The following is a 26,831-nucleotide window of genomic DNA, read 5'->3' on the forward strand; positions in this document are numbered from 1 at the left end:
GGCTAAATGGGTAAGGGGCACTAAGGAATCTACTCCTGAAACCATTGTTGCACTATATGCTAACTAATTTGGATGTAAATTTTTAAAAATTTTTTCATTAAAAAAAATGTGCAATATCACTTATCATCAGAGAAATGCAAATCAAAACCACAATGAGATATAACTTCACACTGTTAGAATGGCTATTATTAAAAAGGCAAGGGGGAGGCACCTGGATGGCTCAGTCAGTTGAGCATCTGCCTCTTGATTTCAGCTCAGGTCATGCTCCCACTGTCATGGGATCAAGCCCTATGTCGGGCTCGGCACTGAGTGTGAAGCCTGCTTAAGACTGTCTCCCTCTCTCTCTCCTCCCTCCCCCCCAGCTTGTGTTCTCTCTATCTAAAATAAAATCATAATAGGGGCGCCTGGTGGCTCAGTTGGTTAAGCATCTGACTTCGGCTCAGGTCATGATCTCAGAGTTTGTGGGTTTGAGCCCCGCATCGCGCTCTGTGCTGACAGCTCAGAGGCTGGAGCCTGCTTTGGATTCTGTGTCTCCCTCTCTCTCTCTGCCCCTCCCTGGCTTGCACTCTGTCTCTCTCTCTCTCTCAAAAATAAACATTAAAAAATATTTTTAATAAAATAATAATAACAACAACAACAAGTGTTGGTGACGATGTGGAGAAAATCCTCCACTTTGTGTGGAGTACCCAACAGCACCCCAAACCTATTTTGGGTACTGTTGGTGCAAATGTAAACTGGTGCAGTCACTGGGAAAAACAGTATGGAGGTTCCTCAAAAAATTAAAAATAGAACTACCATATGACCCAACAATTCTACTTCTGGGTATTTATCCAAAAGTGAAAGCACTAACTCAAAAAGATACATCATGCCCATGTTCACTGCAGCATTATCTGTAATAGCCAAGACAAAGAAACACCTAAGTGTCCAACGATGAATAAACAGATAAAAGAAAATGTGATACATACACACAAATAGTATCCAGCCATAAAAAAAAAGAATGAAATCTTGCCATCTGCAACAACAAGGATGGACTTTGAGGGCACTATGCTAAGTAAAATAAGACAGAGAAAGACAAATATCATATGATCCCACTTATATGTGGAAACTAAAATTCTTTTTAATTTTTGGAAGGAGTTCATAGGTACAGAGAAAAATTGGTGACTGCAAGAGGTGGGAGGTGGGCCAAATGAGTGAGTCAAAAGTACGAACTTCCAGTTATAAAATATATTAAGTCATAGGATATAATGCACAGCGTGGTGACTACAGTTAATAATACTGTATTGTATATTTGAAAGTTACTAAGAAAGTAAATCTTCAAAGTTCTCATCACAAGAAAAAATACTAACTATGCATGGTCATGGATGTTATCTAGACTTACTGTGATCATTTTGAAATATATGCAAATTTTGACTCATTATGTTGTGCACCTGAAACTAATATAATGCTGTTTAAAAAACAACAACAACAACAACAAAACCACTGCTCTAGAGGGAAGTCTAACTTGAAAGCTCAGTCTAAAATATAAAACTCAATCATTTCTTGGGGAAAAAAGGAAACTAGGAAGGGAACATTCCATAGTAAACAGAAGAGATCCTAGTAACATCCTTTCCTCTAAGAATGACAGAAAGGAAACTGATATTATTAGGGAGAGCGTCCAGAGCCAAGACTGCTCTTTAAAAAATAAATACTAAGGAATTCCCAAGTATTATAAATACATGTATATCTTGTGCTCTCTGAGATTTATTTAAGGTGAGTAGCTAAAATAATTATCATCATCTATCCCTCATTCCACTGTTCAGTTCTAAAAAGTTCCACTCCAAGCAGCTCTTCAAAAAGCACACTTCCATATGGTAATTTATAATTTATACTTTATTATCAACAATGTGTTTATTAAATATAATATTAATAGCAATACAGTAAATGCAAAAACACCTGAGAAAAATATGTGAGCCGATTGGTTTCTTAAAAACTAATGTCATATGATGTTTTCACTTTTCTTTTTTCACTTTTAAAGGTTATGAAAGAATTTAAAATACAGAAAAGTGAAGTGACATAAGCCAAATAAAACAATTATAACATACTGCCATTTTTGCTTTAGTTTTTTTTATCAAATAGAAAGCTGCAAGTCAGTTGGTTTCCCACTGTCCTCTCTCTCCCTTCAGAAGTAAAAATCCTACTGAACTTAGTGTATCATCTTCTAATCCACGGGTTTTTTTAAATTAATTTTACAGCATATATATGGATCCATAGACAACACAGTATTGCTTTGTTTTTAACAAACAAATATTCATGAGTGGTATCACATTCAACTTTTTGTAATTTGTTTTTTCTCAACGTAGTGTTTCTAGGATATGTAGACATATGTAAACGGTGGCTTGTCCATTCTGACTATGTTATAGTAACAGATTGCATTAAAATGCTAGTACTGGGGCGCCTGGATAGCTCAGTCGGTTAGGCAACTGACTTCAGCTCAGGTCATGATCTCACAGTCTGTGAGTTCGAGCCCCGTGTCGGGCTCTGTGCTGACAGCTCGGAGCCTGGAGCCTGCTTTGGATTCTGTGTCCCCCTCTCTCTCTGCCCCTCCCCTGTTCATGCTCTGTTTCTCTGTGTCTCAAAAATAAATAAAAACATTAAAAAAAAATTTTTTTTAATAAAAAAGTAAAAAATAAATAAAACGCTACTGCTTACTTATCCATTCCTCTACAGTTGGATAGTTTCCAAATTTTTCCTATTATAAATATAACTGAAATAAAAATGCTAGTACATGTTTCCTTTTGCATAAATCCTCCTCTGTAGGATATATAGACTTCACAAAATCTTGCCAAAATTTTACATCCTTCAACAGTGTATTATGGTTTCTCTTTCCCACAGCCTTGTGGATCTAATCAGTACTATTAGACTTTATGAAATTTGCACAAGTGGAAGTGTTTGAAATAGTATCTCATTATTTGAGAATGACCCAATTTTTATAGTTTTATTCGACAAATGGGCTCTTTGTAACATTTCTATTTCTAGATTATTCATATATGCAATATATAACATTCCTTTCTTGTGTTCACCCATAAAGTCCATATACTATAGAATTTTAAATTTCACAATCTTTCAACAAAACAAAAATTTTTATGATTTTCAAGTTGGCATAAGTCTTTAGGGAAGTGATGATATGGAGTATCTTCAATAAAGGCATCCTACTGTCAGAATTTCATAATGTTCTAAAGCTCCTGGCTGGCTCAGTCAGTAGGGCATACAACTCTTGATCTCAGGGTTCTGAGTTCAAGTCCCACTCTGGGTGTAGAGATTACTTAAAACTTAAAATCATTAAAAAAAAAATCATATTGTTCTCAGCAAAAGAGGTTAATATCTTTTTTTTTAATGCTTATTTATTTTTGAGAGAGAAAGAGAGATCATAAGTAGGAGAGGAGCAGAGAGAGAGGGGGAGACAGAGAATCCCAAGCAGGCTCTACACTGTCAGCTCAGAGTCCTACCCGGGGCTCAAACTCAGAACCATGGCTCGAATTCACAAACTGTGAGATCATGACTTGAGCTGAAGTAGGATGCTCAACCGGCTGAGCCACCCAGGCACTGATGGTCCTTTCTTTTTTAAATAACAGCTTTCTTAGGATATAATTCACATACCATTAATTCAACTTTTTAAAATATACAACTCAGTGGTTTTTAGTATATTCACAAAGTTCTACCACTAATTCCAGAACACCCCAAAAAGAAACTCCATACCTATTAGTAGTCACACTCTCCCATTTTCCCGTCTTCCAGTCCCCACCCACCACTCATCTACTTCCTGTAGAAAAATTCATCAATTTATTCTTGGGCATAGTCTAAAAAACTTCCTTAGGTCATTTCCTTCAATTCAGTCACAGAATCAAACTTTTAACTGTTACACACACTCACTCACACACATCCTTCTTTACTGTGGAAGGCAATATAACTTAGACTCCCTTAGGAAAAGGCACAATTTGTTCACAAATCAGAAGTAAATCTACCTAACAACATGAATACCATTAGCTCCTTTGATATTATAATTATACTTGCCCAAAATTCAGTTCAATATGTTATACAGCCACACAGTATGCATATCATCATTCTTTCTTCTGAAAAAGGCTGATGGTAATCGGGCCATGAGTACAAAGGGGTGAGCTAAACACAATGCCCTTAGTTAAGCATTGCAATGCTAAGCGCCTCACTGGACTGAAGCAGCTAACATTTTAGGGCACATGTTCTATCTCTTTTACCCAGTGAGGTAAAAAGCCCTTAATAAATAGTGCTGTGAAAGAGCCTGGAGAGTCTAAGGGCGACTGAACAATGCTACATGATTCAAATACCTGAGCCTTCTTTTGCCAATTTTCATAGGATTTTAACATGTGCTCCCAATAACCTGAAAGAAAACACAGTCACAGGAAAGCTCACTACATCTGAGAAAAAAAGCTACAGTGTTTACTGAAGAACGAAATGTGTAATAAGGAAACCACAGTTCCCTATGTGATACCAGGGACCCAACTCACAAACAAGGCAGCCATAACTTTGGTAATCTTACCTTTTCTGGTGCTAAAATCTCCTGCAAACTGCCTTGGGATGAAACAGGAGGGTTTCCAACCCTCAAAGTAATGAATTCCTCAGCTTTACCTCTGGCTGAATTACACACACTCAAGGCACAAAACATAATACAAAGAGAATGCAGCGAGAAATAGTCTTGCAACCCAAGGAGAGCATAGTAAAGCAGAGCCCAAAAACTCTCTAAGTGGATCATACAATCGTGACCACAGAGCATTTCACAGAAAGGGACTACACAGGAAGGGACTACTTACCTACATTTTTCCACTCCATGATGCTATATAATCATTTGTCATCTGCATAGCACTTTACGTGCCCAGACTATTTTATAATCACAATTCTGGAATTACCTATCACAATAATTGAGTTTGAGAGATTAAAATTTATTTTCCTCGGGGTGCCTAGGTGCCTCAGTCAGTTAAGCATACGACTCTTGATGTCAGATCAGGTCATGAGTCCAGGGTTATGGGATCGAGCCCCAAGTCAGGCTCCACACTGAGCATGGAACCTGATTAAGATTCTCTCTCTCCCCCTCTGCCCCCTCCCCCACTCATGCACGCATGCATGCATTCTAATTCAATAAATAAATAAATAAATAAATAAATAAATAAATAAAATTTATTTTCCTTTTTCTAGGCATTCAGATTACAAGAGATAGCAGAAAAATCAAGGTGGCAAAGTAGAGAAGAAGACTCTTCCTCTGTCTCAAAACCTTGTCAAAAAGATGGCAGAACTGCTGAATTTTAGGGTCTGAGGAAACCTAGAGCATTCAATGACTTCAGATAATGAAGAAACTAAAGTTCGAAAGAGTTATAAGCAATTGCCTCAATGTCACCAAATTAATTAGTGGCAAAGCCAAGAAGAGAACCCTGGCCTCCTGACTCCCAGTCAGCATTTCCACACTCCCATATTCCTTGTCTGAAAATAAATAATAAGATAGGTGGCGAAGATTCTGGGCTGTTTGGTTCAACACACTATCTTGTCTTTTGTCTTTTGTTTGTTTATTTAAGTAGTCTCTATACCCAACGTGGGGCTCGAACTCACAACCTTCAGATTGAGAGTAGCAGGCTCTCCACTCTTTTAAAATGCCAAATCTTTCTTCATATTGGCTTACCAAAAAAAAAAAAAGTTTACAACAAAATCCAGAACAGCTATCATTTCTGCCAATCTGAAAGGAAGATTATTAGTTGAATAAAACAGGCCAGGTGATGCACTGGAATTAAAATGAATACAACAGGATTGAGGATAGCAAAGGACACAGAAATGAGAAGATTCTATTTAGGCCTCAATACTAATGAGCAAGAGAGTTCCATAATATAACTTGTTCTAAATATCTGAGGTCAATGATTACTACTGTAACTTTTAAATTTTTATGAAGGGGCACCTGGGTGGCTCAGTCAGTTAAACGCCCAACTTTGGCTCAGGTCATGATCTCACACTTTGTGGGTTCAAGCCCCATATCGGGCTCAGTGCTTACAGCTCAGAGCCTGGAGCCTACTTCAGATTCTATGTCTCCCTCTCTCACTGCCCCTCCCCCACTTCTGTTCTGTCTCTCTCTCTCTCTCTCTCTCTCTCTCTCTCAAAAATAAGTAATAAACATTTTTTAAAAGTTTTAAATTTTTATTAAAACATTATATAAACTTTTTTAATCACATAGGCTAGGGGTGCCTGAGTGGCTCAGTTGGTTAAGCATCTAGACTCTTGATTTAGCTCAGGTCGTGATCTCATGGTTCATGGGGGCGAGCCCCGAGTCAGGCTCCTCGCCGACAGTGTGAAGTCTGCTTGGGATTCTCTCTCTCTGCCCCTCCTTTGTGTGCACTTCTCCTTTGTTCTTAAAATAAATAAATAAACTTTAAAAAAATCACATAGGCCACATTTGTAACAAAAAACAACAGTCAGTAGGATGCTATGATAGAAATAACATTTTTAAACCATAATTCAAACAGCAGAAAGGAAGACAGAGCTGAGTGGGACCAAAACATGAGAAGAAACCAGGAGTGCAATTAGGATGCCATCAGAAGTCCAAGAGAGACGTGAAGGTGGCTTAATCAAGGGCAGTGGTGGAGCACATAGAAATAGTCAGACTTGGTTATTTCTGGGATGTAAAGATGGTTCGACATATGCAAAGCAATTAATACGATGGACTACATTTACAGAATGAAGGATAAAAACCACATGATCATCTCAATAGATGCAGAAAAAGCATTTGATAAAATCCAACACTCTTTCATGATAAAAATTCCTGACAAACTAAGAATACAAGGAAATTACCTGAACATAACAAATGCCATACACAAAAAGCCCATCATACTCAACAGTAAAATACTGAAGCTTTTCCAGTAAGATCATGAACAAAGTAAGGATGCCCACTCTCATTACTTCTACTTAACATACTGGAAGTCCAAGCCAAAGCAATTAGGCAAGAGGAAATAAACAGCATCCAAATCAGAAAGGAAGAAGCAAAACTTGTCCCTATGTGCAGACACGTGATTTTTTGTTGTTGTTGTTTATTTGTTGACTTTGAGAGAGGGAGGGAGGGAGGGAGAGAGAGAGAGTATGAGCAAGGGAGGAGCAGAGAGAGAGGATCCCAAGCAGGCTCCGTGCAGAGCCCGCACCAGCGCAGAGCCTAACTTGGGGCTCAAAACCCGTGAACCATGAGATCTTGACCTGAGCCGAAATCAAGAATCAGATGCTTAACCAACTGAGCCACCCAGGCACCCCAACATAACATGATCTTATAAACAGAAAATCCCAAGACTCTAAAAAAAAAAAAAATACTGTTAAAACTAGTAAATGGGGGGTGGGGGCGGCGCCTGGATGGCTCCGTGGGTAAAGCATCAGACTCTTAATCTCAGCTCAGTCTTGATCTCAGTGTCATTAGTTCAAAGCTTTCGTTGGGCTCCGTGCTAGACTGGCATGAAGCCTACTTTAAAAAAAAAAAAAAAAAAAAAAAGAACTAACAAATTCAGTAAAGTTGCAGGATAAAAAATCAACATATACTGGGGCACCTGGGTGACTCAGTTGGTTAAGCACCCAACTTGAGATCGAGCCCCATGTTGGGTTCCTCACTGGGCATGGAGCCTGCTTAAGATTCTCTCCCTCTCCCTTTGCCCTTACCCTGCTCATATGCACATGCTCACTCTCTCTCAAAAAAAATGAATAAAAAACAAACAAAAAAACAAAACAAAATCAACATATACTAACAAATGATCTAAGAAGGAAATTAGTGGGGTGCCTGGGTGGCTCAGTTGGTTAAACGTCTGACTTCAGCTCAGGTCATGATCTCAACGGTCCATAAGTTCAAGCCCTGTGTCAGGCTCTGTGCTGACAGCTCAGAGCCTGGAGCCTGTTTCAAATTCTGTGTCTCCCTCTCTCTCTCTGCCCCACCCCTGCTCACCCTCGGTCTCTATCAAAAATAAACATTAAAAAAAAAATTAAAAAGGAAATTAGTAAAAGAATCCCACTTATGACAACATCAGAAATAAAATACTAAGGAATAAATTTAACTAATGAGGTGAAAGACTTGTTCGCTGGAAACTATAAAATCTTGAAAGAAATTAAAGACACAAATGAATGCAAAGCTATCCATGTTTGTGAATTGGAATACTTAATATAATTAAAATGACTTAATATTGTTAAAATGTCCATACTACTGAACGCAATAACAGATTCAATGCAACTGCTACCAAAATCCCAATGGTATTCCTCAAAAACAGAAAAAAACAATCCTAATATCCATATAAAACACAAAAAACCCCAAACAGCCAAAACAATCTTGAAAAAGAACAAAGCTAGAAACGTTGTATTTCCTGATTTCAAGAAAACTAGATATCCACTTGCAAAAGAATGAATTTGGACCCTTATCTTACATCATACATAAAAATCAAACCAAAATGGATTAAAGACTTAAATGTAAAACCTGAAACTATAAAACTCCTAGAAGAAAACATAGGAGAAAGCTCCATGACATTAGTCTTGGCAATGACTTCACACATATAATATCAAAAGCCTAGGTAACAAAAGGAAAAACAGATCAATGGGACTATACCAAACTAAAAAGGTCCTGTACAGGGGTGCCTGGGCAGCTTGGTCAGTTAAGCAGTTAAGCATTGGGCTCTCAGTTTTAGCTCAGGTCATTATCTCATGGTCTTAGGGGTTTGACCCCTGAGTTGGTCTCTGCACTGGCAGCGTGGAGCCTGCTTGGGATTCTCTCTCTCACCCTCTCTCTGTGCCCCTCTCCCACTCACACGGTTTCTGTCTCTCTCAAAATAAGTAAACTTAAAAAAAAAAAAAAAACAATAAAAAGCTTCTGTAAAGCAAAGGAGACAATAGGGGGAAAAAGGCAAGCTACAGAATGAGAATAAAATATTTCTAAACAACATATCTGATAAGGGGTGAATGTCCAAAATATATTAGAAACTCCTACCACTCAATAGCAAATAAAACTAATAACCTAATTTAAAAATAGGCAAAGGACTGGGGCGCCTGGGTGGCTCAGTCAGTTAAACGTCCAACTTCAGCTCAGGTCATGATTCACGCTTCGTGAGTTCGAGCCCTGCATCGGGCTCTGTGCTTACAGCTCAGAGCCTGGAGCCTGCTCTGGATTCTGTGTCTCCCTCTCACTCTGCCCCTCCCCCACTCGCACTCTGTCTCTCTCTCTCTCTCTCTCTCTCTCTCTCTCTCCCTCCCTCCCTCCCTCCCAAAAATAAACACTAAGAAAAAAAATTAATTAAAAAAAAAAAAAGGGCAAAGGACTTAATATACAATCCTCCAAAGAAGAATAGCCAACAGGTAAATGAAAAAATGCTCCAGGGGTGCCTGGGTGGCTCAGTCAGTTAAGTGTCCAACTATTGATTTCAGCTCAGGTCATGATCTCACCATGAGATCAAGCCCCAAGTCAGACTCCATTCTGAGCATAGAGCCTACTTAGGATTCTGTCCCTACCTCTCTCCCTCTGCCCCTCCCTCTCCCTTTGCCCCTCTCTCCTTTGTGCATGCTTATGTTCCCTCTCTCCAAAAATAAAAATAAATAAAAATTAAAAATTAAAAGCAAGGAAGGAAGGAAGGAAAAAGAAAGGAAGGAGGGAAAGAAAGAGAAAGAAAAATGCTCCATACAAATGGGGAACAGGTAAATGAAAAAATGTCCAATGTCACTAATTATCAGGGAAATGCACATCAAAACCACAGTTATCACCTCCTATCTGTTAGGATGTCTATTATCAAGCAAATAAAAGACAACAAATGTTAGCAAGGATGATAGCAAGAGAAACTGGAACACTTGTACACTGTTGGCAGGAATGCAAAATGGTAACCATCATGAAAAATGGCATGGAATTTCCTCAAAAAAATTAAAAATAAAACTACCGTATGATCCAGCAATCCCACTTCTGGGTATTTTTCCAAAATAATTGAAGTCAGGATTTCAAAGATGTAGTAGCATTACCAAATCAATGCAGTACTGTTCACAAAAGGCAAGGTGTGGAAACAACCTAATAGATCAATGGATAAAAAAAGTTTGATATATACATACAATGGAATATTATTTGACTTAAAAAAGAAAATCTTATATAAATATGCAACAACACAGATGAACCTTGAAGACACTATGCTAAGGAAAATAAACCAGTCACAGAAGGACAAATGCCACATGATTCCAGTTATGTGAGGTATCTAAACTGTCAAACTCGGGCACCTGACTGGCTCATTCAGAAGAGCATGTGACTCTTGATCTCAGGGTCATGAGTTTGAGCCCCACACTGAATGTACACATTATTTAAAAAAATAAATAAATAACCTTGAAAAAATTGTCAAACTCACAGAAGAATAGAATGGTGGTTGCCAGGGACTAGGGAGAAGATTAAAGAGGAAGTTGCTAATCAATGGGTATAAAATTTCAGTTATGCAAGATGTGTAAGTTCTAGAAAGCTACGTACAACACTGTGTACATAGATAACATTACTGTACTGTACACTTAATCTGTTAGAGGGTGAATTGCATCTTAAGTGTTCTTATCATAATAAAATAAATCTTAAAAAAGAAAACTATCAATCACATTTGGAATATATTTTAAACCTTAGGCTAGTATCTCATGAACATATATCCTAAAGCAGTATTTTTCAAATTGCAATTTATAACACACTGGTCACATAATCAATTTAATAGACCAAGATTAACATTTCGCAATTAAATAAAACTGAAATTATCAGATTGTGCCACATGTAGTTAAGGGTTTTATTTCATAAAACTTTTGTTTCAGGTATCCATATACTTATCCATATAATTAGGTGCTAAAATAGAATGTCTATAATTATGAGTCATAGCCAAAAAAGTTTGAGAAACACTGCCTGAAAGCTGAGAATACTTATCTTTCTTAAAATCTTTGTCAAGTCCTACATTAGGCTCAAGTGAAACAAGCTACAACAAGTTTAATTACATTCCTTAATATAATCTTATTGATCTGCCAAAAAAATGCATCATTTGGTCTTCTGGGGGAAAAAACGGTAACAGTACAAACAATATTCAAGCGTTGCTGGAGTGCCAAGCACAAATTACGTTATTTCTACCCATCATGGAGATAGAAGACTACTAAAGAAATATAATGCTAACTTTCTTTAACCATTAAACAATTTTAACCATTCAATTACTCCTAATTTTAGGGATTAAATACCACCAATGCACATTCATAATAGAAACACTTTCTGAATTTTCAGGGAAATACCTTACTCTCCCAAATGGGAAAAAATGGCCTAATTCTCCTTTAAGAATAGAGTATATACTACAGCTCTGAAATATTCTTTCAAAAAATTTCCTGCCTTCAGCAATAATAATCTTTTTTTAATAACTAAGATAAAATAAAACTGTACCTACCAATTCACCAAGCCCTTAGGTTCAAGTATCTCAGTCTCTCAACAATGCTACTGGCATTTTGGGTGGATAATTCTTTGTTTTATTATCCTTGGTCACTGACCACTAAATGCCAGTGGTGTGTCTCCTCCCTCCCCAGAGTCACTGCAACAACCAAGTACTTTTCCAAATACCCTCTGAAGATTCAGTACCTCTGTCATTAAGCACCACTGAAAAATTTGGCCGATACTCTCCTTAGATCAACTGATGGCCACATAAATGAACTGTGGCCTCCAACACAGGGCAGAGATGTCAGCCCAGTGCCTTGAACTTAACTATTTCCAAGGTAGCATTAAGATCATATGATCTGAAGTAGAGAGAATACTTACCATTTTTTTCCTAGCACAAGGCAGTCCCTGGGGGTTATTTTTAAAATGGTATGCAGCAAATGTAAACATCCAAGAAAAAAAAAGGTTAACATATGGATTCTACAAGTGTTCTTAGTTAAAAGTTTATCCACATTTTCCCCAAGTTTCGTGAAGAAAGGATAGGACAGAGAGAATTATAGAAGAAATGTGTAAGATTATTTCCTTGAACAAAGTCTACAAGTACATTTATATGTTTATGTATACATGTATAGGGCACAGATTTAAGGAAAAAGTCACTGAGTAATTAATATGTGACAAGTTTTGTCAGACTGAAAAGAATATACCACACTTACAAAGATCTGTGACCAGAAACAGTGGCAAATGCTTATTCGATCCATGCAGTGAGTTTATGAGGGTATTATTATTCCCCTTATTACACAGAGAAGAATATTGAGGTACAAAGAGGTTAAATAACCTGTTCAAGATCACCTAATGATTAAAGGGCTGAGCCAGGGTTCAAACCCAGATTAGTTCCAGAGCTCTCATGAAGAGCTGCATGGTTTCAAGGCACACAGAAAAAGACTGGAGAAGGAGATTTTAAAAGCAGGAAAAGAATTTGTCTGAAAACTATGAAAAATATTAATACTCCACTGAAGTGCAACTATGAAAAGGTTATCAGCAAAAATTCCTATGACCCAAAAAAACTTCATTTTCATCCCAAGACTCTACAGCAATCATTTAAACTCTGTACTTATAAAAGTTCACATTACAAAGAAGCTCAAATCAAATAAACTGCGAACTCCATTTCATACATACTGCCTTGCACATAATACTCAACTTTTAAACACTGTTAGCCAATTTAGTGTGTTGCTTAATACGCACTTCTATTGTGACAACCACACGGTACTTCTGCACAAGAGATATAAAAAAAAAAATCGGTATTACTCTAATCAATTATATATTACAAAGGGAAAAAGGCACCTATATAATCGGTAAATCTGGCAGACAGGAACTAACCAAATGTGAGTTTTAACATCACCATTAATGAAACTACCATCGTGGGCCTCCTGATGTTTAGCAGTAAGAAAGACAAAACATCCTGCCCACAATATTTATCCTGAAGCTACTCAAGAGGAAACAGATAAATTGAAATTGAATGGTAGTTTACAAAGCAACTCATCTCTCAAAATGTCAGTGTCATGGAAGACACCGCTCCCTTCCTAAAACAGCATTTTAGGAACTGTTTTAGGGTAAGAGACACTACAACTAAAGGCACTGTAATTCTTAACTGAATTCTAGATTCCAAAGCTTTAAAATAAGGTATAAAGGACATTATTAGGACTACAGAAATATATAATATAGATTGTGTATTAGAGGACAATATACAACATACCAATACTAAAGTTCCTGAATGTAAAAGCTACACTATGGTGGTGTAGAAGCAATCTCCTTACTCTTTGGAAATAAATGCTGAGATATTTAGGAGTAAAGTGTCATGATATCTGCAAGTGATCCTTAAATGTTTCAGCAAAATTTCATATGTGTGCATGTATGTATGTATGTGTGTGTGTGCAAACAGAACACAAAAATGTGGCAGCATATTCAAAATTGATAAATCTAGTCAAACGGGTATATGGGTGACCACAGTATCAGTCTTTAAACTATTCTCAAGGTTTAAATGTTATCAAAATAGGGGTGTCTGGGTGGCTCGGTCGGTTAAGCATCCGACTTTGGCTCAGGTCATGATCTTGCAGTTCATGGGTTCAGGCTACACGTCGGGCTCTGTGCTGACGCCTTGGAGCCTGGATCCTGCTTCGGATTCTGGGTCTCCCTGTCTCTCTGTCTCTCCCCTGCTCATGTTCTGTCTGTCTGTCTCTCTCTCTCTCCCTCTCTCTCAAAAATAAATAAACATTAAAAAAAATTTTTTTAATGTTATCAAAATAAAAGTTTGGGGAGGAAAACAGTCCAAGACACAAAACTCAGGAATCTTAATGTGAGTATTACCTAAAGGATTACGGAAGAGTAACAGGATCATTCTCTTTGGTAAAAGTAGGAAACGAATAGAGAAATGAATCAAGAAGCAGAAGTCATGGAGCAGGATAGGAATTCAGACCACTGTGACTCAAACCTCTGTCTTCCCTTCCTTATAACCCCAAGAATAAGCATACTATTAGCAGGACCTCAACACTACCAGTTCTGCAGTAAAAGCTCTGCGTGCAGAAACAATGAATGTTCGTTCACTCATCCACAAACACTTATTAAATATCTAAGTGTCAAACTCCATGGCAGCAGCATAGCAGTGTAAATAAGAACACAGGCTCTGGACTCAGAATGTGCAAGTTCAAATACCAGCTCTTCCAAATTCCAGCTCTACCATTTGCTATTTGCACAACTTTCAGCAAATGACTAAATCTCTCTGTGCTTTGCTATCTTCATTTTTAAAGGGAAGACAAGAACAGTGCCTAATATAAAGCGTTGTTGTAAAGATTATATAACATAACAAATGTAAAATGATAGAGTATTGCCTGGCATTTAGATATTAAACAACCCACTAGATACTAACTACTTTTCTGTGTTATTGTTAGGCCTAGAGATACAGAGTAAAGAAAATATGGTGCCTTCCCTCAGGGTTTTGCAGTCTACCTGGGAAAAAAACAAGAATCAACATCCAGAGAACAGCATGATAAGCATTATGGTAAAGGTATTGTAAGAGCAGAGAAAAGGAGTATTTGAATTAAACAAAGGTAATAAAGTCAACCACAAATGGGTCCAGAGCTGATTTCTAAAGAGTAACTAGTTATTTCCCATGCAAAGAAAATGATTAACCATTCGAGACAATGATAGAAGCATGAAAATCTTAATGGGAAAAAGCATGATATCAGTTGAGGTTAAGTGAACAAGAATGCAAAGTATGGCAGGAAAAATTTAAAGGCAGGCAGGAGCCAGATCATAAATAGACTGTGTGATAGGCTGACTTTGGACTTTTTCCTGAAAGCTATGAGGAGCGACTGAAAACACAGAAGTAGAGATATGAAGTGATTAAATCTCCATGTCAGAAAGATAACTTCGATAGCAAAGTAAAAGGCAAATTAAAGAGGTGGTAAGTTCAGTTAGAATTCTACTGCAGTAAGACAGAGGGATAAAAATATATAGGCTTCAACCCTCAGGTATATACCTAAGAAATAGGAAAACATGCATCCACACAAAAACTTGTACACAAATGGTCATAGTGGCATTATTCATAACTGCCAAAGATTAGAAACAACCCAAATGACCACTAACTGATACATGGATTTCTAAGACGTGGTTTATCCATACAATGGAATATTATCCATCCTTAAAAAGGAATGAAGTACTGATAAATGCTACAACTCATAGATGAACCTTGAAAACATTACGCTAAGTGAAAGAAGCCAATTACAAAAGAGTACATATCGTAGGATTCCATTTATATGAAATGTCTAGAACAGGCAAACCCACAGAGACAGGAAGCTCTAGAGGGAAGCCAGCTGCTATATCATGACAATACTCAAGCAGTCCTATGTAGAGATCGATCTGGTAAGAAACTTGGGCCTCCAGCCCATAGCCAGTGAGAAACTGAGGCCTTCTGCCACAGCCGTGTGAATAAGCCATCTTAGAAATAGATCCTCCAGTCCCAGTCAAGCTTCAGATGACCAGAGCCCTAGCAAATATGAGTACAACCTCAGAGTCAGAATCACTTAGTTAAGCTGCTCCCACATTCCTGAGCCACAGAGACTGTATGAGATAATGTTTATTATTATTTTAAATTGCTGAGTTTTAGGATAGTTTGCTATGTTGAAATTGATAACAAATACACCAAAAACTTTTAAAAGTTCAGGGTGCCTGGCCAGCTCAGTCAGTAGAGCGTGTGACTCTTGATCTCAGGGTTGTAAGTTCGAGCGCCACACTGAGTTCAGAGATTACTTAAAAATAAAATCTTAAAAAAAAAAGTTTAAAAGTTCACATGTACTAGAGTATTTATCTACCTTATTTAAAGCATCTGAACACTCATGTACAGAGCAGATGTCTCCAAATTAGTAAATATCTCATCTATATACACAAAGAGAAATAAACAGGTAAATGATTTCCTTTAAAAACAAGTAATAGGGATGCCTGGGTGGCTCAGTCAGTTGAGTGCCCAACTCTTGATTTTGACTCAGGTCATGGGATCAAACCCCACATCAGGCTCTGTGCTGAGAATGGAGCCTGCTTAAGATTCTCTCTCTCTCTCCCTCTGCCCCTCTCTCCCGCTCATGCTCTAAAAAAATAAAAATAATTTAAAAAAAAAAGAAATAAAAGTAAAAACAAATAACAAATGGAGTGAAAAGGAAACCAAAAATATTACAAGAGCTTTTACTAAAAGGCCTGAAACATTACAGAATAGTCTTTCAAGGAAAAAATAAATAACACTTCATATAAAAGCTAAAGCCCTTCATTTCAAGAAAGATTACACTTTTGGATGCCTGGGTGGCTTAGTCAGTTGAGCATCCGACTTCCCTTCAGGCCATGATCTCATGGTTTGTGAGTTTGAGCCCCATATCAGGTTTGCTGCTGCAGTGCAGAGCCTGCTTTGGATCCTCTGTTCCCCTTTCTCTGCCCTTCCCCTGCTTGTGCTCTCTCTCCCAAAAATAAAACATTAAAAAAAAAAAAAAAAAAAAAAAACAAAAAGAAAAGAAAGGTTACACTTTTAAAAAGTGGTAAGAAAATAGAAGAAAAGTGACAAAAGGGTAGTATGTTTGACCTGTAATAAGCAACTAGTATAAAAATAAAGGGAAAATAAACAATGGGAAACTTTGTAGGAAAAAGATTAAATCTGATACAGAACTTAACAAAATCTGTAGATGATGTAAAGCTAAAAAGTAGTGTCTACAAGGGATCTTCTGGGGGAGCTGGAAATGTGACACTGGAATCTAATAAGGGTTGCATAACTCTACAAATTTAATAAAAATCATTGACTTATATACACTTCAAACAGGCAAATTTTGCAGTATATAAATTATACATCAATAAAGCTGTTTTTTAAAAAGCGGTATTTGTTTGCTGAAGCAAGAAGGAAGAATTACATACTAGAGTTTCTCTGATTGAAGAAAGGAAGCAGCCAAGAGAAAAAATACAATTCATTCTACAGACAGGAAAATAAAAATGAAAATCATCATAGGTTAAGAAATATTAATGCTTCCATTTCAGCCCAATAAAGGACAGTACTGTGTCAACTGCTAAGACCATAAAAGCTTAACTATCTTAAGAGTAGAAAGACAATACATCTGGATACGTTAAATGTAGAATAAGGAGAAGGAATACTCCAACTTAACTTCCTATCATCTAGGAGACAGGTAACAATTTATTTTGATCCCACATTATTGCATATGCCTGAGATGTAGAGATGGTACCTCCTATCAGAGGAGAATTTCAAAAGGAAACTTAAAAGAAGAAAATCAAATCTAGAATTATCTTAAAAGAATGTGGGACAATTTCTTTACCAGCGTGATGACAACAGTCAATTCCCTCAGCCAGCAAAGCAAAACATCCAAATGGGGGATTTTTTTGGTATTTTTGGAGATTAATTTGCATGGCTTCAGGGACTTTTGCAGAAGTTTCCCAAGATGGCAGCACTGTATTTTACTTACTTGTTTTCAACTACAGAGACCAAGCAAAACTGCACCTATAAACAACCCCAATTCACATTTGCTTTGAGCTATGAAAATATTAACCTACTCTGACCTCCCCTGCACCAACTTCAGCAAAGCCTGGGTCAAGAGTCTCAACTTCCCAAAACAGCACAGGTGTCTCTAATTTCAGGCCTGCTAGTCTCCTTTCTGCCTCTGGCTAAATCAGTAGCAAGTCTGTTTTTATTTTCTAAATAAAAACAAAAACAAAAAGACTCTACTAACTCATGTAGGTATTTTCTTTTTTTCCTTTATAAAAGAATGTTCTAGCAGACAAATGAAGTAACATGTGTCAATAGAGAATTAATTCTCTTTCTTCTAAATGGCTTTAATAAAGGTCAAACAGTTCAAGGTGGTGATACCCACAATGTTATCTACTTAGACGTGAAAAAGTGTAATATCAGTGAACTTTATGTATTTCAATATAAGAACATACTATGAAAATTTACAGTAACATGCCTAATCCTTAATAGGTGTTCAGGAAATTTTAAGTTTCTTTCCTTTCCATTAATTTCTTTCATTTCCACTTATTCTTACAGTATTTCCATGAAATAGTTCCTGTTCATTACCACCCCAATAAAAAGCGGGAAAACAGAAAGAAGATAATTTCCTGACTGACCACACAGACCAGACCCCAATATTCAGGCCACCAGATGACAAAGAAAAGGATTCATCTGGGAAAGTTAAACTTTCATCTACCCTCCCCACCTCCCTTCCGAGGCAGCAGGGTCAATTCCAAGGACCATGCTCCTTTTGCTACAGAAAGTAACTCAATGGGGCACCTGACTGGCTTGGCTGGTAGAGTGTGTGACTCTTGATCTCAGGGCCATGAGTTCGAGCCCCACATTGGGCATAAAGCTTACTTAAAAAAAGTAAATAAAGTATCTCAACAGTTTTTCCTTGTAGCAATATATTTATGATAACTGTTCTTTGTGACTGAGAGACAGCAGTCTCAAGAATTTCTGCTGTCCTATGTGCAGGTGCAACAAGAGCCCACGGTTGTCATCAACCTGTAGAACCCTATACACAAGGTGACAGGATTCCTAGTTGGGGGGATTGCAGGGAAGAGTGTCATTATTTTTTCTGGCTATCAAGTTCTTTCTCTGAGCAGTCCGAGTTTCCTGTACCAATGAGCAATGAGATCTCCACATACCTAAGACCACAGAAAACTAGAACTACATGAACTAGCACTACCTTACTTTCACAGGAAATGTTCTGACAGAAATAGGTTTGCAGAGCTGTGTGAAGCTGCCATCTATAGCTTTTTGTGGGCATCTGACACAAGACAGATACAGGAGCCAAAGCCATATCTAGTATACTTTTGTTTAGCCCAGAGCTTAAGATAGGAACACAGCATGCTGTGTCAAATCAAACTCTACTGGTTACAGATAGACAGATTCTATCATCAGTAACAAAATTTATTGTTGCCATGATGGCCTGGCTACTGTCAAAACAGGCCCTTTGTTGCATTTAGTCTACTACTCATATTAAGCTACTGAACATTAGAGTGACCAGAAGAATTAGCTAGCCTGTCACTACCCATTACCCCAAGCTGGTTTACATAATGGCTCTAATATAAGAACTTCTGCCCTCCAAGGATTGGATTGTGGTTTGTACATGCATGTGCGTGAATTCAATATATTCTAACAAAATACTTGATGTAATCCACAACATTAGATAAACAACGACAGACCATCACGGGTCTATGATAGGTGCATCCCTACACAACAATCAAATCTGATCTATTCTAGTTCAGCAGAACTGAAAATACTAACAAACCAGCTTAGGAGACAGAAAAAATAAATAAACCTGCGACCTACCTTGTTTACAACTCCCACAGACAGATGAAATTCAATTCCATGCCAACCATACCCCTCGATCACTAAAACACAAACAGAAAAACAAAAGTTCATGCAATAGAAGCAGTTCTTCCAGTTCCTAAAGGGCATTTGCTTTCAAAGGTATGAAGCTGTTAATCTCCTTTCTATCCTCTTCATGCCTACAACAGTGGTTGAGCTCTGTCACTGGCAAAAAGGCCCAGATAGGTGGAGTTAAATAATAGGTAACACTTGATTGAGCACTTACTATATATGCTAGGTACTGTTCTAAGTGCTTAAACGTACTAATTAATTTAATCCTCAACAACCCTATGGGATACTCTTATTAACTCATTTTACATCCAAATCACAACTGACCTATCTCTCTTAAAATTGCTCCTACTGGTGTTAAGAAATGCCTTTTAGGGGCACCTGGGTGGCTCAGTCAGTTGAGCATCCAACTCTTGATTTCTGCTCAGGTCATGATCTCACAGTCTGTGAGATCAAGCCCCATGTCAGGCTCTGTGCTGACAGAGTGGAGCCTCTTTAGAATTCTCTCTCTCCCTCTCTCCCTCTCTCCCTCTCTCCCCCTCCCCTGCTAGTGCTCTCTCTCCCCCTCTCAAAATAAATAAATAAACACTAAAAAAAAAAAAAAGAAAGAAAGAAATGTCTTTTAAATAAATTTGGTGATCTCAAGCACTGCAGCTGGGCTATCTCAATAGTTGATACATCTACAAACGTTCCATATTCATCCCTTATGTACTTCTTGATTCTCCACAATGTGCTGAGCACTATACCAAGTGCTAAAGAGGATTCATATCTGCCCTTTAGGAGAAACTAGTTGGGAAGATCAGAATACACTACAAGAAATGGCTCAAGAAATGCATTCCCCTTTTATAAGGTACACTCTTTTGTACAATCATTCAGTAAAAATAATCAATAAGCTTTGAGAAAAGGGGATAAAAGCTACACATAAGAGCTGCCCTGAAGCTGGACCTTTAAAAACAGGTACATTGGCAAAGAGGGGAGGAAGGCTTTTCAGGCAAGGAAATGAGAACAGAAACATGGTGCCAGGGACAGACACTGTGAGTCTGAGGTCCTTCATAACCTGATTCCACCCAGCCACTGATCTCGCTCCTCTTCCTCATGAGCCATACGGAATGCCTTACTTCTGGGATATACAATCTTTGATAGTTCCATTGTTTTCCTACTACAGACAATGTTCTTCCCTGCTTTTCCTTGGTAGGTAACATTACCTAATCCTAGTATACAGTAGGCACTCAATAAAATATAGCCAGTTAGAAATAATTTTTATTATTAAAGATACAACTGAAACCTTTTTCTAAAGCCTTTTCAATTCCCCAGAGTTAATCTACTTGCCTCTCTACCATACGCACATGGCATTTGTCCATTTTTCTTTTTTTTTTGTATTGGTTTATTTTTTTTATTTTTTTTCATATATGAAATTTATTGTCAAATTGGTTTCCATACAACACCCAGTGCTCATCCCAAAAGGTGCCCTCCTCGATACCCATCCCCCACCCTCCCCTCCCTCCCACCCCCCATCAACCCTCAGTTTGTTCTCAGTTTTTAAGAGTCTCTTATGCTTCATCTCTCTCCCACTCTAACCTCTACCATTTTTCTATTAGAGTGATAAAACATGTTATTGTCCTACATTTCTTTTTCTTTTTCTCTTACTTTTCCGAACAGGAATCATCTTTCATACAACTTGACAAGCCCTAAGACCTAACAGTATCTGGCACATAACAGGTGTCCATTATATACTTGTTGACTGAAATACCAATTGACCCAAATTTACAAAGTAATAACAGGATTCCTCTAAAACTGTTAGCTCCTTTAGCACATTTAAACAATTCCGTTTGTCAAAATCTAATGCATTTTTACATTTTCATACATATGTCTGCTACATAATTATGCCAACAGTTCATGTACAAAACAAAAAGTCAAAGTGGACTCACTACAAACTACCAGGCTCATTAGTTTTTGCTTGACAACAAAATGAGGTCCTCATTCATGCCAACTGAGACAGAAGAAATTAATCGAATTGATAATTTAGATATTGTGGCTGGTGACCTTTCTCACTGAAATAGTGCTACAGCTTTGTGTACAGTCTGTATTTTAAATAGGTATTTATATTGGCTTTAGTCATGGATCATAGAAGTTACAAATTTAGAAGTCCAATCATAAATCCAAGATTTATTTATAGAAACTTTCCATATGGTAGGAGTTTAAGAAGTAAAACAGCAGCCTTTTTGCCTGCCGAAAGCAGAGGTTAGCAGAGCGTCAAAGGAATAAACCCGCTCCTGACTCTGCTTGTTTAAAGCACAGGAAGAAATGTGCAGGGCAAGCAAGAGCCTCACTGAAAATCAGTCACCCAGGGCAACAGGCATTTTGAATGTCTGTGCTATTCAAGGCTTAAATATTAATTTTATACATGCCCCTGTTCATTTAAAGCACAACACGTGGCTTGGAACTTAAAAAATGTCCTAATGTGCTAGTTTGTCACATATTAATGGAGTCAGCCAGGTTTTAACATGCCAAGGTTAAAATACTCTCTAGATCATTATGCAAAGGTATGAACGCAATCCTTTATTCTCAGGAAAAGGCACTTAGGGGAGAAAGACTCAAGCAGTATCATTTCAATGGAAGCCATAACAGAAAAAGTCAACTCCTACATAGTAATGAATTATCTTTTAAAAATATATGAATAGAAATAAAAGATAATGACCACTTACTTACAATTATTAATATCAAAATGAGATCTAGGATTTTTAGTTCAAAGTTGTCAGAGAATGTATTTTGAAACTGATTTCTACACGAGAGCATAAAAAATGTTGTGCTGATCATCCACTGACTAAGCCCCTTTAGAATCCAAGTCTTATGTTATACTGAAATGACTTATATTTTTATGTGAACAGTATTATAAGCAAAGTTCTTCTAATCTTTTATATTACTGGCTTTAGAGAAATGCCAATAAAATCCAGAATGACTAAATCTTTATAATTTAACCTTAGAAGCTTACACATCCAATCCCTTCATTTTGGGTTGAGAAACCAGAGTAGAAAAGGTTCAGTGACTTGATAACACTTGGATCAGAATCTGATTACTAGTCCAGTGTACTTCTCTTACTACATGCTACTAAACACTGCTTCATTGAGACAGAAAATGCTTTGGAAATTACAACAGAAGAAAAATTTAAATACCTATACCCATTCCCTACCTGAAAAGAATTTAAAAATCAGATGTGTGTGTCCTGAAGTTTTGGAAGGGCTGTTTCTTAAAAATTAAGACAGTAGAAAATTCTTTTGAAAATTTTTTTTAATGTTTATTTATTATTGAGAGACAGAGACAGAGCATGAGTATGGGAGGGGCAGAGAGAGGTGGAGACACAAAATCTGAAGCAGGCTCCAGGCTCTGAACTGTCAGCACAGGGCCCGATGCGGGGCTCAAACTCACAAACCGCGAGACCATGACCTGAGCCGAAGTCAGACGCCCAACCAACTGAGCCACCCAGGCACCCCAAGACAGTAGAAAATTCTAACAGTTATTTTCAGTGCTTTTGGCTCAACACATGCTCACAGTGCCAGTGGCACTGCTGCATGCAGTGAATCCAGTGCCAGGGGCACTGCAGCATGCAGTGAATCCAGTGCCCGCGGCACTGCACCCTCCAGTGAAACATGTTAGAATCTCTACTGGCAGTGTAGCTTTAAAATGTCTTCCTGGGAGAGGGCACCTCGGTGGCTCACTGTTTGTTACACTGTTTATTGTGTTACACTGTTTGTAAGTTTGAGCCCCATATCGGTCTCTGTGCTGACAGCTCAGAGCCTGGAGCCTGCTTCGGATTCTGTGTCTCCCTCTCTCTCTGCTCCTCCCCCACTCACACTCTGTCTCACTCTCAAAAATAAATAAACATTAAAAAAAATTTTTAAGTTTTCCTGGGTGCCTGGGTGGCTCAGTTGGTTAAGCATCTGACTTCTGCTCAGGTTATGATCTCATGGTTCATGAGTTCGAGCCCCACATCGAGCCCTCACAAGCAGGATCAAGCCTGCTTCAGGTTCTCTGTGCCCCCACGCTGCCCCTCCCCTGCTCATTCTCTCTCTCGCTCTCTTTCAAAGTAAACTTAAAAATATTTACAAAATAAAAAGTTTTCCTTATATTCCAAAGGAAATGAGAATTTTTACAATCTAAGATGACACTGTCCTCATCTTCTAAAAAATAAACTTCCCACACACAAAAAAATAAGGAATTTCATAGAATTCAGCGTCTTCTTTCAAACAATCATTTCATCTGAAAAGAATGCTACTATCTCATTTTAACTTGAGGAGGAAAGGATGCAAAGAATAAAGGGACAATAATAAAAAATGGAATGAAAGGGGAAAAATGGAAGAGGAAAGAAAGAGGGGGGGGGGAAAATCAATATAAAGGTTTGACTCTGATACCAAAAAAGGAAGAGAAAAAACAATTCCCAGTTAAATGAACGCACTATGGTTTTTAAGCAATCAGCCTCAACAAGGTGTGGTTACATACCTCCTCAAACTGAACATCTATGGAAAAAAACCTTAATTTCATTCTGCCTGATTGTTCTATGTACTCTGTGTTACACTTCCAAAGAAAGAGCAAGTAGACTGGACCTCCTAGAGGAAGTGGAAGAGTCAGAAATGTCAACCCAGGTAGCCCCTCAAAGTCCTAGTACTGGCTGATGCTATTAGAGAGTCTCAAAAGGAGAGAGTCAAGAGAAACTATTTCCAGAAGTGTCCATAACCTCCTCTAGAGGAGACCAGAAACCTACAAGCAGCAATGTATCCTGCTGCCCTTCACAACCACCTAAAAGCTTTTCTTTCCAAATATCAATTTAATTAGGAAAGAGATTTTTTTTTTTTAATCTTTACTTATTTTGAGAGAGAGAGAGATAGAGCATGAGCGGGGCAGGGGCAGAGAGAGAGGGAGAGAGAGAATCCGAAGCAGGCTCCCGGCTCTGAGCTGTCAGCAGAGAGCCCGATGCAAGGCTTGAATCCATGAACCATGAGATCATGACCTGAACCGAAGTTGGATGCTTAACACACTGAGCCACACAGGCATCCCTGCAAAGAGATTTTAAAGAACAGTTACTACCTCACTGACGAAGGTGACAAGGGGGAAAAAGGAAGCAATACCATATATGCTATAAAGGGAGAGAGGAGAGGAGGGAAGGGAAAAGGAAGACCTACACAGCCACACTGATCAACCCAGCTGCAGCATTCAACGTAACAAATGCTCAGTAAGAGACTGAAACACACACAATACGTAACAAAAAAACCTAAAATTTCAGGGCACCTCACTAGCTCAGTCAGTGGAGTATGTGACTCTCGAACTCGGGGTTGTGAGTTCAATCACCACATTGGATGTAGAGATTGCTTAAAAAGAAAATCTTGAAAAGACAGACAGACAGACAGACAGACAGACAGACAGATAGATAGATAGATAGATAGTTAAAATTTCAAACCTCCCATTCATAAGAATTTCAAACTCTACCAAAGTTCCCACTTTTGCCTTCCTCTGCCAGCACCCCATAACAAGCCATGGCAGCACCTCCCATATCTTGTGTAATTAAGACTCAGCTGTCATAGCTCCAGACACACAGATATAGCCCTCACTTTTTGAATTTTTTTTTAACATTTATTTATTTTTGAGACAGAGAGAGAGACAGCATGAACAGGGGAGGGTCAGAGAGAGAGGGAGACACAGAATCTGAAACAGGCTCCAGGCTCTGAGCTGTCAGCACAGAGCCCAACGCGGGGCTTGAACCCACAAACTGCGAGATCATGACCTGAGCTGAAGTCGGACGCTCAGCTGACTGAGCCACCCAGGTGCCCCTAGCCCTCACTTTTTGAAACTGCAAAGCAAAACCCACTTTATGGTATTTGAACATCTATTCTCTTAAGTAATTCTTCTAACACTGTAAAGCGGTTATTTGCAGAGATGATGGGTGGACAGCAACCCCAGCAAAGCCTCTATTGGAAGTGAAGTCATAGGAGCAGGAGCTCATTTGTCTACCAGCGTTATAAATAAGAGAGAACTCTAGGCCTCAAACCTGATCTGAACACCTCTGTCCATCGTCTTAAATGTGCAAATCCCTGTTTTCTCAAACAGAAAAAAATGAACTTTTTTCTTATTCCATGTTTTTCTATAATAGAATATTTAAATTTTCCAAAATTGGTAATATATAACTGATTTTTTTAAAAACTGGGGCACTTGGCTGGCTCAGACGGTGGAGCGTGCAACTCTTGACCTCAGGGTTGTGAGTTTGAGCCCCACGTTGGGTGTGGAGATTATTTCAAAGTAAAATCTTTAAAACTAACTAAATAAATAAAATTGTAAATAACACAAGAATAAGGTATATAGTGAAAACTAGGTTTCTTACTCCAGTCCCCTAGTACTCTTTTCCAGAAACAATTTCAAGTTTCTTGTAAAATTTACCATTTTCTTAATGACTGAGTGACTCTCCTATGCTTACAAACGTGGCTGCAGAAGGAGCTGAATGACTTGGCTGGTTATTGCACTACCAGAAAGAGCACGTCTCCATAATCATTGAAGTCTGAACATGCGTGCCCTCCCTATCTATGCTCCCACACGTGCATAAACAGCTATACCTAACGTAGAAGGTTCTGGGGTGAGGGAGGGAGTGTTAAAATATACTTCACATAAAATTTGCCATTTTTTAAACTTTTTAAAAGTTTTTTTCTAATGTTCTTTTATTTTTGAGAGACAGAGACAGAACACGAGCAGGGAAGGGGCAGGGAGAGAAGGAGACGCAGAATCCGAAGCAGGCTCCAGGCTCTGAGCGGTCAGCACATAGCCCGATGCGGGGATCGAACTCATAAACCATGAGATCATGACCTGACCTGAAGTCAGATGCTTAACCAACTGAACCACCCAGGCACCCCTCCATTTTAACCATTTTTAAGTGTACAGTTCAGTGGCATTAAGTGCATTCACAATGTTGTGCAACCATCTCCAGTATCCATTTCCAAAAATTTCTCATCCAAAACAGAAACCATACCCATTTAAATAGTAACTCCCCATTTCCCCTTCCTCTAGTCCCTGGTAACATCTATTCTACTTCCTATCTCTATGAATTTGCCCATCTAGGTGCCTCATGTGAGTGGAGTCATATAATACCTGTCCCTCTGCATCTGAAATCTTTCACTTAGCATAATGTCTTCAAGGTTCGTTCATGTTGTAGCATGTATCAGAATTTCCTTCTTTTTAAAAAAAAAATTTTTTTTAACGTTTATATTCATTTTTGAGACAGAGAGAGATAGAGCATGAGCAGGGGAGGGGCAGAGAGAGAGGGAGACAGAATCCAAAGCAGGTTCCAGCCTCCGAGCTGTCAGCACAGAGCCCGACGCAGGACTCGAATCCACAAACCGCGAGGTCATGACCTGAGCCGAAGTCGGACGTTCAACTAAGCCACCTAGGCGCCCCCAGAATTTCCTTCTCTTAAGGCTAAATAACAATTTATCGTGTGTGTGTGTGTGTGTGTGTGTG

At 38.3% G+C, this 26,831-nt stretch overlaps 1 protein-coding gene across 4 annotated transcripts in view; it reads right to left on the bottom strand.

Moving 5' to 3' along the window:
- Positions 1-26,831, bottom strand: part of MRTFA (myocardin related transcription factor A) — a 212,892-nt gene that overhangs the window by 158,730 nt on the left and 27,331 nt on the right. For 2 of the 4 annotated variants that reach the window (XM_042993349.1, XM_042993347.1), the window contains exon 3: positions 19,287-19,348. The exons of 1 other annotated variant lie outside the window; for it this stretch is intronic. In XM_042993349.1, coding sequence (XP_042849283.1) covers positions 19,287-19,348 — 62 coding nt within the window. Of the gene's footprint in view, positions 1-4,340; positions 4,395-19,286; positions 19,349-26,831 lie in introns of those variants that run through there. One more of the 4 variants, XM_042993351.1, reaches the window with a different exon arrangement.

The sequence above is a fragment of the Panthera tigris genome, chromosome B4 (genome assembly GCF_018350195.1).
Source record: "Panthera tigris isolate Pti1 chromosome B4, P.tigris_Pti1_mat1.1, whole genome shotgun sequence".
NCBI lineage: Eukaryota > Metazoa > Chordata > Mammalia > Carnivora > Felidae > Panthera > Panthera tigris.